A 14113-nucleotide genomic window follows, 5' to 3' on the forward strand; every position below is an offset into this window, starting at 1 on the left:
GATTATCTCTTCTTATCTAAAAACAGCAGAAGTAACCAATTAAAATAACTTAAATTATCACATATTAAATATTAAAATATTAAAATCGATTTGAAGAACTTTCCCATTACCTCTTTCCCTCAAAGTTGAGTTTGTTGTTAAGTATTATTTATTACAGTTTCAAGGCCAGCAATGCACACATATATATGCCCCAATAATAATGGTTAAAAAATATAACATTTTACTTTTCGAATTGAATATATACTTATTGGTATCGCGTACAGGCTTTTACCTTAATTATAGCAGTGTCCTCGCTCGAATCATCTTTTTGTGGTTAACACGGTAGCTACATTAGGGAGATTGATTTATTGAATAAAATATTTACTTCTATTACTTTTCCATTTCTCAAGGAAATAAAATAAAACACAAATATGAGCATACAAGAACCAATATCGGACACTTACACAGACAGAGAAAAAATAAAATTTTAAAGAAAATTTTGTATTACTCTTAACCCAATTGCACTTGATAATGTTCATTTTTTCAAAAAAATAAAAATCAAGCCACTTTAACTACTACTAATCAATGCGTGCTTTCAATTATTAAAATCAATCTTAAGTTTCTCTCTAACGATTTGCTTTCCATACTGCTTTAATTCCCAACCCGCACAAATAAGATAATGTTCTTCTTTTAAAAGCTCATGTAACCGCGGGACGTGGAACGACGCCTAGCACACAGATAAGATATTAATACGACCAAAATGAGTGCCGCTAAAGCAATCCCAACAGCAATGGGTACCACATCCGACGTTTCCGAGCTGTCGCAATCGTGTCCAACTGAGAAACCAGTGTCGTTGGCCATCCGGAAAGCCTCCACCTGGACGTGACTGACGCTGATCCAGCCAATCAACTGCTTAGCATCGAGTGTCTCAGTCATATTCATCTTCTGAACGCGAGTGCAATGGTAGGACATCTTTTCGGGTGTCTTAAACTCTCCGTCGCTTTTATGAATAAGCTGAACGGTTTGATTTTCTGGAATTTGGAGATTATTGGATAGGCCTCAACGACAGGTCAACGATTTTTTATATTTTCTTACCCTTTGCATCGGGAAAGTCCTCGGACAGCAAAGTCAGATGAATTTGTATAGAGGAAAGCACAGTGGTGTCATTACTTTTATCAAAATACATTAGTATGGATTGCTTTGAAGTTTCGGGTCCCCAAATCAGATGAATAAACTGAGTTGTCTGGCTTTTACATTCTGAATCTTCAACAGATGCGTTGTTGGGGATATTGTATACACCGTTGGTAAAGTTTCCCCCTGAAAAAATAAAAACGTTGTTAGTCAATTATTTTTACACAAAGTTACATAATTTGTTCTTTATCTTTATAAACCTTGTAGGAATAGTTGTTTTTTACAGTAATACAACAAATGTATTACATTTAATTACGATGATAAATACACGGACTATATAGACCTTGGCCAGATATATAATAAAAAAAATTAAATCATTTTTTAAAACGTGGGGGCGTGTTTAAAATTTTTCTTCAGATTTTCTAACTCTTTACATATAACTTAATTATTAGTTGATTCGTTGAAAAATATCTAACAGGCAGAAGAAAGCGTTTCGATATATATTCTTGATCAGGATCAATATCCGAGTCGAACTGCATCATGCCAAATACGGACCACAATTGTCTAAGATCGCCGAACACGATAGCCGAAATACCTCCAAATAGAGTTTCAGCATAAGACAAAATTTGCTTTAAAACAGAGTCCAAATGGAAAAACATTGTTGCACCGGCTTTAGAAATTTCGTCTATTATAAGAATTTTAAGATCAATAAATCTTGAACGAGAGGTATTTAACAAACCAGAGCTTAAACTTCTAAATGCGGACCCAGCCTGATTTTCAGGGAGAAATAACATGTAATGAAGAGAGGATCCTCAGATTCCGTAAGCAGCTTTGCCTTTTGGAGTATACAGTAATATTTTAACAGAAGTTGGTCACATCCTACTCTATTATTATATTCCTTAGATAGGGACTGAAATAAAGTTGATATACGTCTACTTTTACCGACACCTTCTCCGCCTCCTACAAACTCATAAAGGGTTCGGCTTATCCTTGCAATATGTAAGACATGTGTAAGGAGAGTTTTGTGCTTTAAATTTAAAGATCTAAACAAATTAACGGTAGGTTTATCTCCTGGATATTGCTATCCGGATCAACATCTAACACATTGCTGTTTAAGCTTAAAACATTAATTTGAAAACAGGAATTGCTAATGCCTAAACTCCTCATTAAGTTCAGCCTTCTCTTCTGCATTGTCTTCACTGTTATTTGCCTCCATGGCCCTTCTAAGCGCGACTTCTAAACCACAAACCACCCAATACGGCCATTTCCACACTTTTGAAACCTTTTTTTTTTTAATTAAAGTATAGTTTATCATTCAGTATTAAGTATAATCAGGAACATGCTCATTCCAAAGACGGAACGCAAGTTTCTTTCCAAATGATGCCAAGCCCATCAACCGCAAAAAACCGTCAGGCCCACATTTTTGGAAAATGTTTTGATATATTTTAATTTTTTTATGAGTTTTGTAAATTTCTATCGATTTGCCAAAAACGTTTTGCCGCGCCGACAAAAGTCCCAAAATTGTCACGTCCACACTTTTAAATCAAGGTTTTGATTTTTTTCGTTTGATTATTTGTCTTGTCTATTTCTATCGATGTCAAAAAAATGTTGAAATTTCTCGATCGCATTTCCACTATCTAAGTTAAGGGTATCTGATAGTCGAAGGGAGAACTCGACTATAGCGTTATCTCTTGTTTTTATAACCGTTAGAGTTAAAGGGTATACTAGATTCGTTGAATAGTAAGTAACGTGCAGAAGGAAGCTTTTCCGACCATATAAAGTACATACAGCTGCAGTCAAAATAATAGTAGTGCCCACAGAGGTTTTCAAACAACCAAAAAAAAACCTTTCAAAACGTGTAAACATTTTTTTTAATTTTTAATGAAACTTAAATTATAGTAGGTGATAATAATGAAAACTGACTTTGGATAATTCATAGCTTTTTAGAATGAAATTAAAATGTGAAATTGGACCAAAATTTGATCGGTCAAAATAATAGTAGTGCATTTTTTCAAACAGCATCACAACCAAATAAAACATTTTAAGTTTAAATGATAAAAACTATGTAATAGCCCTATATTTAATGTTTATTTTAGTATTTTGTTGAATAGCCTTTGTTGGCTATAACAGACGCACAGCGCTTATGCATGGAATCAACTAGATTCTGGCATCTTTGCACAGGAATAAAGTTCCATGACCTTTGTACAGCTTCCCAAAGTTCAAAGTTGTTACTCGGTTTTATTTTTGAGATTGCTCTCTTAACGTCACACCACAAATTCTCAATTGGATTGAGATCGGGTGACTGTGCGGGCCACTCCATGACATCGACTTGATTGGCTGCGAACCACTCTTTTGCGAGTTTACTAGTATGTTTTGGATTATTATCCTGTTGGAAAGTCCAAACAAGTGGCATGTCCTCGGAGGCATATGGGAGCATCACCTCGTTTAAAATTTTAACATATAAAAAACGATCCATGATGTTTTTGACCCAATACACTGGTCCAAATCCATTATACGAAAAACTCCCCCAAATCATAATTGATGAACCACCGTGCTTAACCGTTTTAAGTGTATACTTCGGGGAAAAAGCAGATAATGGTGGTCGTCTAACAAACTGCCGAGAGCCATGGCCTCAAAACAAAACTATTTTCGACTCATCCGACCACAAAATATTCCTCCACTTCTCCAAAGGCCAATTCAAGTGCTCTCTTGCAAATTTCAAACGTTTGGCGGCATGTTTTTTTGTTAGTAACGGCACTTTTCGTGGACTTCTTGAAATTAGGTTTTCATCTCTGAGACGTCTTCTTATTGTTTCCAAACTAACAGTAAGATTACAAGATTTTTTTATGGCTGCAGCGGACGCGAAAGGATCGATTCTTGCCTGTCTTGCTAAGAGATCTACTGACCTTTTGGTCAATAACTTGGGCCGACCACGAGTTTCATTGGTTGGTTCATATTTGATTGCATTTCGAATCAGTAGAAGAGCATCCGACAATATTTTGCACCTCGACATAAGTCTTGCCAGAAAAAATCAATTTTTTAATGAGTTCCCGCCTCTCGGCAGTACAATGTTTTGCCACGCCCCATATATTCGGTACTTAATATCAAAGAAGAGTCTAAAAATGGTAGAAACTGTTGAAATACACGCAAGAGTATTGTAAAATACCACAAACCTGGCTAAAAAGCGATTAAATTTAATTATTCTTGTCAATTTATCTGGCACCACTATTATTTTGACTGGGTCAAACAAGTGCATTCTTGCAATTAAAGGCGAAAAAGAATGTAAAGCGAAGAGAGAACCAAAAATAACTTTACATTCTGAGAGAACAGAGAATTACAGTTATTTGTGTGAAAAATTAAATTTAATTCTTCTTCATTCTGAGAGAACAGAGAATTACAGTTATTTGTGTGAAAAAATAATTTGAATATGTTAAGGAATAGAGGAAATAATGAGAAATAACGTGCTGCTTCACCGGCACTACTATTATTTTGACCGCAACTGTATATTCCTGATCAGGATAAATAGCTGACAGCTGAGAGAACATAGACGTAGCGCAAGATTGGTAACCCATGTTGCCAGGCCCACTCTAACCACCCAAAACTGCCATGCCTACACCTTTGAAACATTTTAAAATGTTGTTTTTCATTTAATTCTCTTTTCCCTATTTCTATTAATATGCGATAAAAATATGAACATTTCTTGTTCGCTCTTCCACAGCCTGAGTAACGGGTATCTGACAGACTGAGAACTTGCCATACTTATAGCCTTTTAGTTTTTGCGTTCCCTTGATTAATGTATTATGTTATGAATGGACAACAGCAGATTTCTTTTTTCCTTTTTTTATATATAGTAGTCGTCTTCGCACATTCTCCTGATGCTCTTCGTCCACAGTGATGTATACTTAGAGTGTCGGAATCGCTTCTATTTACGAAAAATATCTTCATTTGAACCATTTTTATACATATATGTATATCCCCCCTTAAATACAGGTATTTTCAAACGAAATTCAAATACTTGTCTTATCGATATCAATACGTTCATAAAGAATGTTTAAACTATGTGTCAAAATCACCTTTAAGACCAGGATTTATAAAAAGCTAATATTGCCAAACTTCGACATTGACGTAATTCGATCGCAATCTAAACAGAGCCTTATGAGTTATTTCCTTACCCTTAGCCTCATAGGTAAAATTAAGTTGTGCAGCCATTTGAAGCATAATACAAGAGGTATTCCAAGTCCCCACGGATGGTTCCGGATATGGTTGCGGGGAAATTGTCGTGGTTATCACTGGTGCGGTGGTAGTTGGTGATTCGGTTGAAGTTGTCTTGGTTGACGGTGGAGTTATTGAAGAAGTTGATTTGGTTGTAATTGGTTTCCCAGTAGTCGAAGACGTTGGGGTAGTTGCGGAGCTGCTGGTCAATAAATTTGCTTGTTCCAGAAACGCATCACTACCGACATTCGTCAAGCTACTAAGCTTTTGAGAGAACACTAAAAGAATTGTTAAAAATATATAACTTTTGTATTATTAAATCGGTATTTTCTTTACATATGCGTTAAAGAATTTATTTATAAGAATTTTCATATCATTGTGACCTCAACATGCATATGGTTGGCTTTGATTGTATTTCCTTTGTTCCCTTATCACAAAACTCGGCCCTTTTTTATTTATATGAAGGAAATTATAATTTCATAAATCGAATTTTAAATTCGGGCCATAAATAGATATATTATATAAAATAAAAATAGAAGGAACCCACAATAAAAAACTATGAGGTTTGCCCACTTATTAATTTATAAATTCACCCCATTATGCTAGCACAAGTTTCCAGTAGTACAATTCAACACAGCTACTAAAGCAACAAAAAAGTCTCAAGTTGGAAGGGTTAAAATAATTATAATTTATAGGGTGTAGAACTTAAGCATTAAGTAGCATTATAGCATTAAAACTTGAATTTATTTCAATAAATTGGACCTATCATTTTAAAAAACTATCACGGCCCAAATGTTGTGAAATGCTTTAATTGGTTCTGATTTTATCATTTGTCTTGCCATTTTCTATTGCTAAGACGAAAACCTTTTAACCACGTCAGATCTAATACCCACTATTAATAAAATGTTTTAATTTCTTTATTTATTAGGTCTGCCCGCTCTAACTCCCAGCCATCATTATTATACCCGTTACTCGTAGAGTAAAAGGGTATACTAGATTCGTTGAAAAGTATGTAACAGGCAGAAGGAAGCGTTTCCGACCATATAAAGTATATATATTCTTGATCAGGATCAATAACCGAGTCGATCTGGCCATGTCCGTCTGTCCGTCCGTATGAACGTCGAGATCTCAGGAACTACAAAAGCTAGAAAGTTGAGATTAAACATACAGACTCCAGAGACATAGAAGCAGCGCAAGTTTGTCGATTCATGTTGCCACACCCACTCTTATGCCCACAAACCGCCCAAAACTGCCACGCCCACACTTTTGAAAAATGTTTTGATATTTTTTCATTTTTATATTAGTCTAGTAAATTTCTATCGATTTGTCAAAAAACTTTTTGCCACGCCCACTCTAACGCCCACAAACCGCCAAAAACTGTCAGTGTTGAAGACTCTCCTGCGCACTTTCACCATCTGAGTAACGGGTATCAGATAGTCGGGGAACTCGACTATAGCGTTCTCTCTTGTTTTTTGTTCGCTTATCTCCATCTTCTTCGCTCTCCCACTAGCTGAGTAACGGTTATCTGATAGTCAGGGACCTGAATATTGCGTTCTCTTGTTATTAATTATATTATCACAGACTGTTAGATTTTATCTGAGTAGTTATGTGGTATGTACAGACATATGTATTAATGAACAAATTACCCAAAATCGTATCCTATACATTTTACATGTACGTACCTAAGCTATATGGGGGATACAACTTTTATGTACTGTGCGGATTTATATACCCTAGCATATATGTACAAATTTAGAGTAGATAAAAAAAAAACCGCAAGAACCTAGACCTCGTAGCCAAGTAACGCGATAAGCATTGAACTTTTAAACAACGAGTTAAGAAAATAAGTAAAAATAACTTAGGATCGAGTTAAACAAAATATGGCTTCATATGATGACATTATCTACATACATATGTACATAGCTGTGAACTGCCACAACAGATAAAGCGAAAGTAAAATATGAAGGTGTCCAGGGGTTTCAACGTAAGGGACACCAGAAGTAAAACTTATAAACGGATAGTTAGATTTCTGCAATTCGTTAACAATGCTTGATCCCTTTACATACCCAAAACTCTTAATTCAACGTTCTTCTTTAAAACTTTTACAATTTATTCCGCAGAAAAGACACTGACTAACCCAGATAGTTACGTGAACGCGGCCGGGAAAATGAGTGACGTGCAAGTAAACGACAAATATAAATAAATTGCGATGAATAAGCACATTAAACAAAGGCATCCAGTGCGACGCAGTTCTTTGCTGCTAACAAAAAAACGGCTGTCATATGCTTACTCACCTGCATTGCTTAGCAATAATAATATTATTAGTAACGCCGAGCAGGTCAACAATTTGTTGGCGAACATATTGATTGGCAATCTAACAAAAATTGTCGTGATGGAGTTTTCCTATATGTTAATGTACTACTCTGACAGATATGTTTTTGTCTCGTCCGAGTTAGTTTTTATTAAGAAGGTGAACTTCACCAATAGTGAGACCGAATTGCTCTAAGGAAGCCCTTATGTCCTTATAATAGTCTATTTCCACTACAGCATAAAAACCTCATATAAAACCTCTATAAAAATAATTTACCAAAACATATAATATATACCATACTCCATAAAAAATATAAAAACAATACCATTTCTTATTTAACATTTTTGTACAGATCAATCCGAAGAATTTCAGGTGTTTCATATTATCGTTTTATCAAAGGTTAATGCAGTTAAAGAAATACTGTGGAAATATTTATAAATAAAATTCAATATTTTTAGTTCAATGATTAAAAGACTGCAGGAAACGCGCATATTATATATATTATAAAATATTGTATTTTCTATACATAAATACAACTAATGTAACGATATACATGTGCATATATTGTATGTGTCGCATCATTATTAGTCTTATTTTTATTTTCTATGTTCCATCTCTAATAAACATGTCACCTCTAATAAATAAAATTCGTATCGAGCTGTTCTTGTCTTCGTTTCTTTTTGATCGCGGTTCGCTGAGTTCCGTTATGCGAGTTTAACGGATTTTGCTCTGTTCTACATAGCCTCGGTTCGACGATGCGTTAGAGTGAGACAAATGCTTGTCCTGTGGTGAGTTCGGACCAGCATGTATCAAGCGAGATGGAGCGATGTTGAAATGTACACGAGGCACTTATGTTTGAAAACTCTGAGAAAGCAGACGCGTGAATATGTCGCAACCGAGGAAGTGTACGACTCGCGGGCGGATCGCGGCAACAGAGGACCCCGAAACAGTTAACTTCCCGACATCAGAAGTGGGATCGCCTCAGCCCCAAGCCATCACTAATGATCGCCTGTCCACAATTTTGGAAATGCAGCATCGTAATCTATTGGAAATTGTGAATGCCGTGAGGGGCTCGCAGACTACACAAGTAGTTGTACTACCCAAGTTCAACCCTGAGTCCGCCGGTTCAAGTGCAGCCACTTGGTGCTCTACAGTGGACCTTATTGTAGGAGAAAATCCTCTGGATGGCAGTGCTTTGCTCATGGCCTTAACCAAATCATTGGAGGGCAGTGCTTCTAATTGGCTGTCACAAATTTGTTTCGCCGGAATGACTTGGAGCCAATTCCAAGAAATGTTCCTTCAGCAGTATGAAGGCAATGAGACGCCAGCAGCAACAGTCTTTAATGTATTAAACGGGCGGCCAAACGACGGCGAATGTCTTGCGCTGTATGGTAGCCGATTAATAACAACACTTATGGCAAAATGGAAGTCTATGACCGCAGAAGAAATTGCAGTGTCTGTTGCCCTGGCACATGCTGCAAATATAGATGGTAGGCTGCAACGCACTGTGTTCACAACTACTGTCAAAACACGCAACGAGTTGCAGAACGAGCTAAGAGCGTTTTCGTATGGCAAGAGGAAGGACCATCCCGTTCCAGAAAATTCTACCAGCAAAAGAGCTCGCCTACACCCAAATGTTAAGTGCCACTTTTGTGGAAAAATTGGCCACAAGATAGCTGACTGCCGCTCCGTGAAAAACAACTTAAAGAATCAACAAGGATCTAGTTCGAGTATTGGGCGCTTATCTGACTCTAAACCTGGGTCAATTACTTGCTATAGATGTGGAAACCAGGGGCATATAGCGTCAGCTTGCCCTGCAAGACAATCGTTGTCAAACCAAACTAAAGCCGACGAGAAGCGTGTCAACGTGTGTCACGTAGTCGAGCCAATTGGGACATTGATATCATCGGGTGAGTCGTATCCATTTTATTTCGACTCTGGAGCCGAATGCTCACTTGTAAGAGAATCTGTGTCCACCCAACTCTCGGGCACACGAATTAACAACATTGTAGTTTTAAAGGGTATCGGAAATAATACTGTTACTAGTACATTACAAATTTTGTCAAACGTAACAATAAGTGGTTACTGTCTCGAAGTGCTTTTTCACGTAATTCTTAATGATTGCATTAATTATAATATTATAATTGGACGCGAAATTTTAAGTCAGGGATTTAGTGCTACTATAACAATAGATAAAATAGAGTTATGTAAAACAAGGTCTGTGCAAACCCTATCTGCTTTGAGTAGTAGTTTTAATCTTGAAAATGTTAATACCGAATTGTGTGGCGAGGATAGGAAAATCTTGGTAAATCTTTTGAATGAATTCTGTGACTCATTTATAGACGGTTTTCCCAAAAATCGTGTTACAACTGGCGAATTAGAAGTACGCTTAATTGATCCAATAAAAACTGTACACAGACGACCGTACCGACTTAGTATAGAGGAAAAACAAATTGTCCGAAACAAGGTTAATGAGCTGCTGTTAGCTAACATCATCCGTCCTAGCAGCTCACCGTTCGCCCGTCCAGTTTTACTCGTTAAAAAGAAAAATGGTTCTGATCGTCTTTGCGTGGATTACCGCGAACTAAATACAAACACAGTTGCAGAAAAATATCCCTTACCACTAATTAGTGACCAAATATCTAGGTTGCGTGGAGCAAGTTTCTTTAGTTGCTTGGATATGGCCAGCGGGTTTCATCAGATACCTATTCACGCAAATTCAATTGAACGCACGGCTTTTGTGACACCTGACGGCCAATTCGAATTTCTAACTATGCCCTTCGGGTTAAAGAATGCCCCATCCGTGTTCCAGCGTGCAGTTATGAAAGCTTTGGGTGAGCTTGCCCATTCTTACGTTATCGTTTATATGGACGATATAATGATTATCGCAGAAACAAAAGAAGAAGCTTTTGTAAGGTTAAGGACAGTTTTGAAAATATTATCGCAGGCTGGGTTTTCTTTTAATATCGGAAAATGTTCATTCCTGAAATCTTGCGTTGAATATCTGGGGTTTGTGGTAAAAGAGGGCGAAATAAGACCAAATCCATCTAAGATAAAAGCATTAGTCGCTTTACCGCCTCCGCAGTCTGTTACCCAAGTAAGACAATTTATTGGCCTAGCCTCTTATTTTAGGCAGTTTGTGCCAAAGTTTTCAGAAATCATGAAACCCTTATATAGACTGACCTGCAAAAACAAAATATTTGAATGGAAACTTGAACACGAACAAATTCGTCAAAAAGTCACTAAATTGCTTACAAATGAGCCCGTCCTTGTTATCTTCGATCCTCGGCACCCCATTGAACTGCATACAGATGCCAGTATGGATGGCTACGGAGCAATTCTACTCCACAAAATAGATAATAAACGTCGTGTAGTTGAGTATTACAGCAAACAAACATCCTTGACGGAATCTCGATATCATTCGTACGAGCTTGAAACTTTAGCTGTGTATAACTCCATGAGACACTTTCGTCACTATTTACATGGGCGACGATTTGTTGTTTTTACAGACTGTAATTCCCTAAAAGCTACTCGCAACAAGATTGAACTAACGCCGAGAGTACACCGTTGGTGGGCATATATGCAGTCCTTCGACTTTGACATAGAATATAGACCTGGTGCCAAAATGGCACATGTTGATTTCTTGTCACGCAATCCACTGCCAACTGCTCGGGTTATTACTGGTGAGGAAGAAAAACATGTTCTATTGGCCAAAATAACGGACAACTGGTTACTTGCAGAACAACAAAAGGATTCAGAGATTTCCACGATTGTTGTTAAAATACAGAACAATGAATTGGGTGAGAGCTTGGCAAAAAGTTATGAAATACGCTCGAAAATGCTTTTTCGCAAAATTCAAAGGAACGGTAAAACTCGTTGCCTGCCAGTTGTCCCCAGATCATTCAGATGGTCAGTAGTGAACCATGTCCATGAAGCAGTTGTACATCTTGGGTGGGAAAAGACTTTAGACAAAATGTACGAATTTTACTGGTTTGAGAACATGGCCAAATATGTTCGTAAGTTCGTTGATAATTGCATTACGTGTAAGTTAACTAAGCCTCCGTCAGGAAAATTGCCAATCGAACTCCACCCCATACCAAAAGTAGAAATTCCATGGCACACGATCCATATAGATATTACGGGAAAATTAAGCGGCAAGAGGGATCAAAAGGAATATATTATCGTTCTGATTGACGCGTTTACAAAGTTTGTTTCTTTGCACCACACGTTAACCATTAATAGTGAAAGTTGTATAGACGCCTTGAAGGCTTCAATTTCCGTATTCGGTGTACCAACACGAATCATTGCAGATCAGGGTAAATGCTTTACAGGCTCTTGTTTCAGTGAATTTTGTTCCATGCAAAAAATTCAACTACACTTAATTGCAACAGGGGCTAGTCGTGCCAATGGACAGGTAGAACGCGTTATGAGTGTGCTTAAACGCATGCTTACGGCGGTAGAGAGCAGCCATCGTTCTTGGCAAGATGCCTTAGGAGAGATACAACTAGCTATAAATTGTACTACAAATCGCATAACGAAAGCCAGTCCTCTTGAATTACTAATCGGAAAAGAATGTAGACCATTTAATATGTTACCAATATGTGAACAAGTTAATAAAGTCGATGTAAATATTATAAGAAATATCGCGAGAGAAAATATTAAAAAGAACGCCTTGTATGAAAAAACTAGATTCGATAAGCACAAAGCCAAATTTGATAACTTTAGTGTTGGCGATTATGTTTTACTTAAGAACGAAGAAAGGCACCAAACAAAATTAGACCAAAAGTATAAAGGACCTTTCCTTGTGACAGAGGTACTTGAGGGAGATCGTTATATTTTAAAATCTTTAACTAATAAGCGGACTTATAAGTATCCACATGAAGCTTTGCGCAGTATGCCAACAGAGGAGATCCCCAAAGAGTTAGATCTATGTGACGATCATGAAAACGTTGAAAGAGACGTTAGAAATCCCTTGGTGGATTCCAATGTGGATGAAAACGTTGAAAGAGACGTTAGAAATCCGTTGGTGGATGCCAATGTGAGCGGAAAGTTACTGAGTTGTTTGAAGACTCAAGTGAATGAGAGGCATTGATGGATTTCAATGCGAGATTGGGGACACATGCAACGTCGCCAAGTTGCCAGTGCTAGTAGGTACACGTGTTACTGTGTTGACTTATTTGATGTCTGGTGACTGGCGGCGTGGCAGGTTGAATTGTCCTAGTGTGTGGCTAATAATAACAAACGATCTTCTTGGTACTTCTGTCACTCGAGTTGGTCGATAACATGAAAAAAAAAAGAACCTTTACTAATACTCTGAATTACGTTTAATGTTATCTTTCTAGATTAAGCTTGTTTAATTTTGAAACTTATGTTACACACGAGGACGTGTGCTGGTCAGGAAGGCCGTGTCGCATCATTATTAGTCTTATTTTTATTTTCTATGTTCCATCTCTAATAAACATGTCACCTCTAATAAATAAAATTCGTATCGAGCTGTTCTTGTCTTCGTTTCTTTTTGATCGCGGTTCGCTGAGTTCCGTTATGCGAGTTTAACGGATTTTGCTCTGTTCTACATAGCCTCGGTTCGACGATGCGTTAGAGTGAGACAAATGCTTGTCCTGTGGTGAGTTCGGACCAGCATGTATCAAGCGAGATGGAGCGATGTTGAAATGTACACGAGGCACTTATGTTTGAAAACTCTGAGAAAGCAGACGCGTGAATATGTCGCAACCGAGGAAGTGTACGACTCGCGGGCGGAACGCGGCAACAGAGGACCCCGAAACAGTTAACTTCCCGACATATGCAAATATATCGAATATTGTTATATTATTCAGGCATGCTCCGGTAATCGAATTCGTAAGATTTTTAGGATTTCGATTTAAAATCGAAAAATTGGTGCTCCAATTTTTGAATTCGTAAGAAAATTTCTTTTTGTAAAACGGGCATTTTAATCTAGCCGAAATGAAAAGTTAATGCCTTTTTTCATATCAAATCAGATCTTATTTAGTAAGGGAAAAGAATAGTTTACTCAGTGGTCTATTGATGTTTATTCCACATCACCACAAAATCAGTTAGTTATTTTCTAAAAAACGTCGCCAAAAGCTATCGCGAAGGTTGCCATAGTGTTGGTGAAACAAAACAGGCAAGTACAAAAATACTTATAAAATATAAAAGAATTTATTAATTAATTTAAAAGCAGTCCAAAAGTGTTGTTTTTAAATAATGATATTTAATTTAATTACTTAAATGGTCAAAGTGCAGTAAAAAAGTAATTAAGAACATCGGAATTAAAACTGTGAAAAAGGTGGCAGCACTCGATTTTCCCAAGCCCTCCAATATATATATATATAAAAGGAATTTTTCAACGTAGTTTTATTGTGACTAAAGAAAAAAGTATGATGTTTGAGCAGCAGAAAGCGATGAAAAACGAAACATTCGATAACAAAACGAAATCAAAAATTTTCGAAAAGCAGAGCACCT

The 14113-nt window shown here is 37.0% G+C and overlaps 2 protein-coding genes across 2 annotated transcripts; one reads left to right on the plus strand and one right to left on the minus strand.

Annotated features, from left to right (window-relative positions):
- Positions 1-130: 130 nt before the first annotated feature.
- LOC122613312 (lysosome-associated membrane glycoprotein 1) lies at positions 131-7786 on the minus strand. The gene is made up of 4 exons (XM_043787435.1): positions 7617-7786; positions 5283-5600; positions 1075-1296; positions 131-1010 (listed from the first exon to the last, which is right to left on the minus strand). Exons 1-4 carry the CDS (start codon positions 7681-7683, stop codon positions 670-672), a joined length of 948 nt encoding a protein of 315 aa, XP_043643370.1. The 5' UTR covers positions 7684-7786; the 3' UTR covers positions 131-669.
- Positions 7787-8271: 485 nt separating this feature from the next.
- Positions 8272-13381, plus strand: LOC122613200. Its single transcript, XM_043787261.1, has 2 exons — positions 8272-9543; positions 12976-13381. The coding sequence occupies exons 1-2, from the start codon at positions 8520-8522 to the stop codon at positions 12978-12980; spliced, it is 1029 nt and encodes a 342-aa protein (XP_043643196.1). The 5' UTR covers positions 8272-8519; the 3' UTR covers positions 12981-13381.
- Positions 13382-14113: the final 732 nt, after the last annotated feature.

Source organism: Drosophila teissieri, chromosome 2R (assembly GCF_016746235.2).
Source record: "Drosophila teissieri strain GT53w chromosome 2R, Prin_Dtei_1.1, whole genome shotgun sequence".
NCBI lineage: Eukaryota > Metazoa > Arthropoda > Insecta > Diptera > Drosophilidae > Drosophila > Drosophila teissieri.

Coding starts and splice junctions, on each gene's coding strand:
- LOC122613200 (XM_043787261.1), top strand. CDS start 8,520: ATGTCGCAACCGAGGAAGTGTACGACTCGCGGGCGGATCGCGGCAACA.
- LOC122613312 (XM_043787435.1), bottom strand. CDS start 7,683: ATGTTCGCCAACAAATTGTTGACCTGCTCGGCGTTACTAATAATATTA. Junction 5,601..7,616: donor ATTATTGCTAAGCAATGCAG/GTGAGTAAGCAT, acceptor CAATTCTTTTAG/TGTTCTCTCAAAAGCTTAGT. Junction 1,011..1,074: donor GGACTTTCCCGATGCAAAGG/GTAAGAAAATAT, acceptor TCCAAATTCCAG/AAAATCAAACCGTTCAGCTT.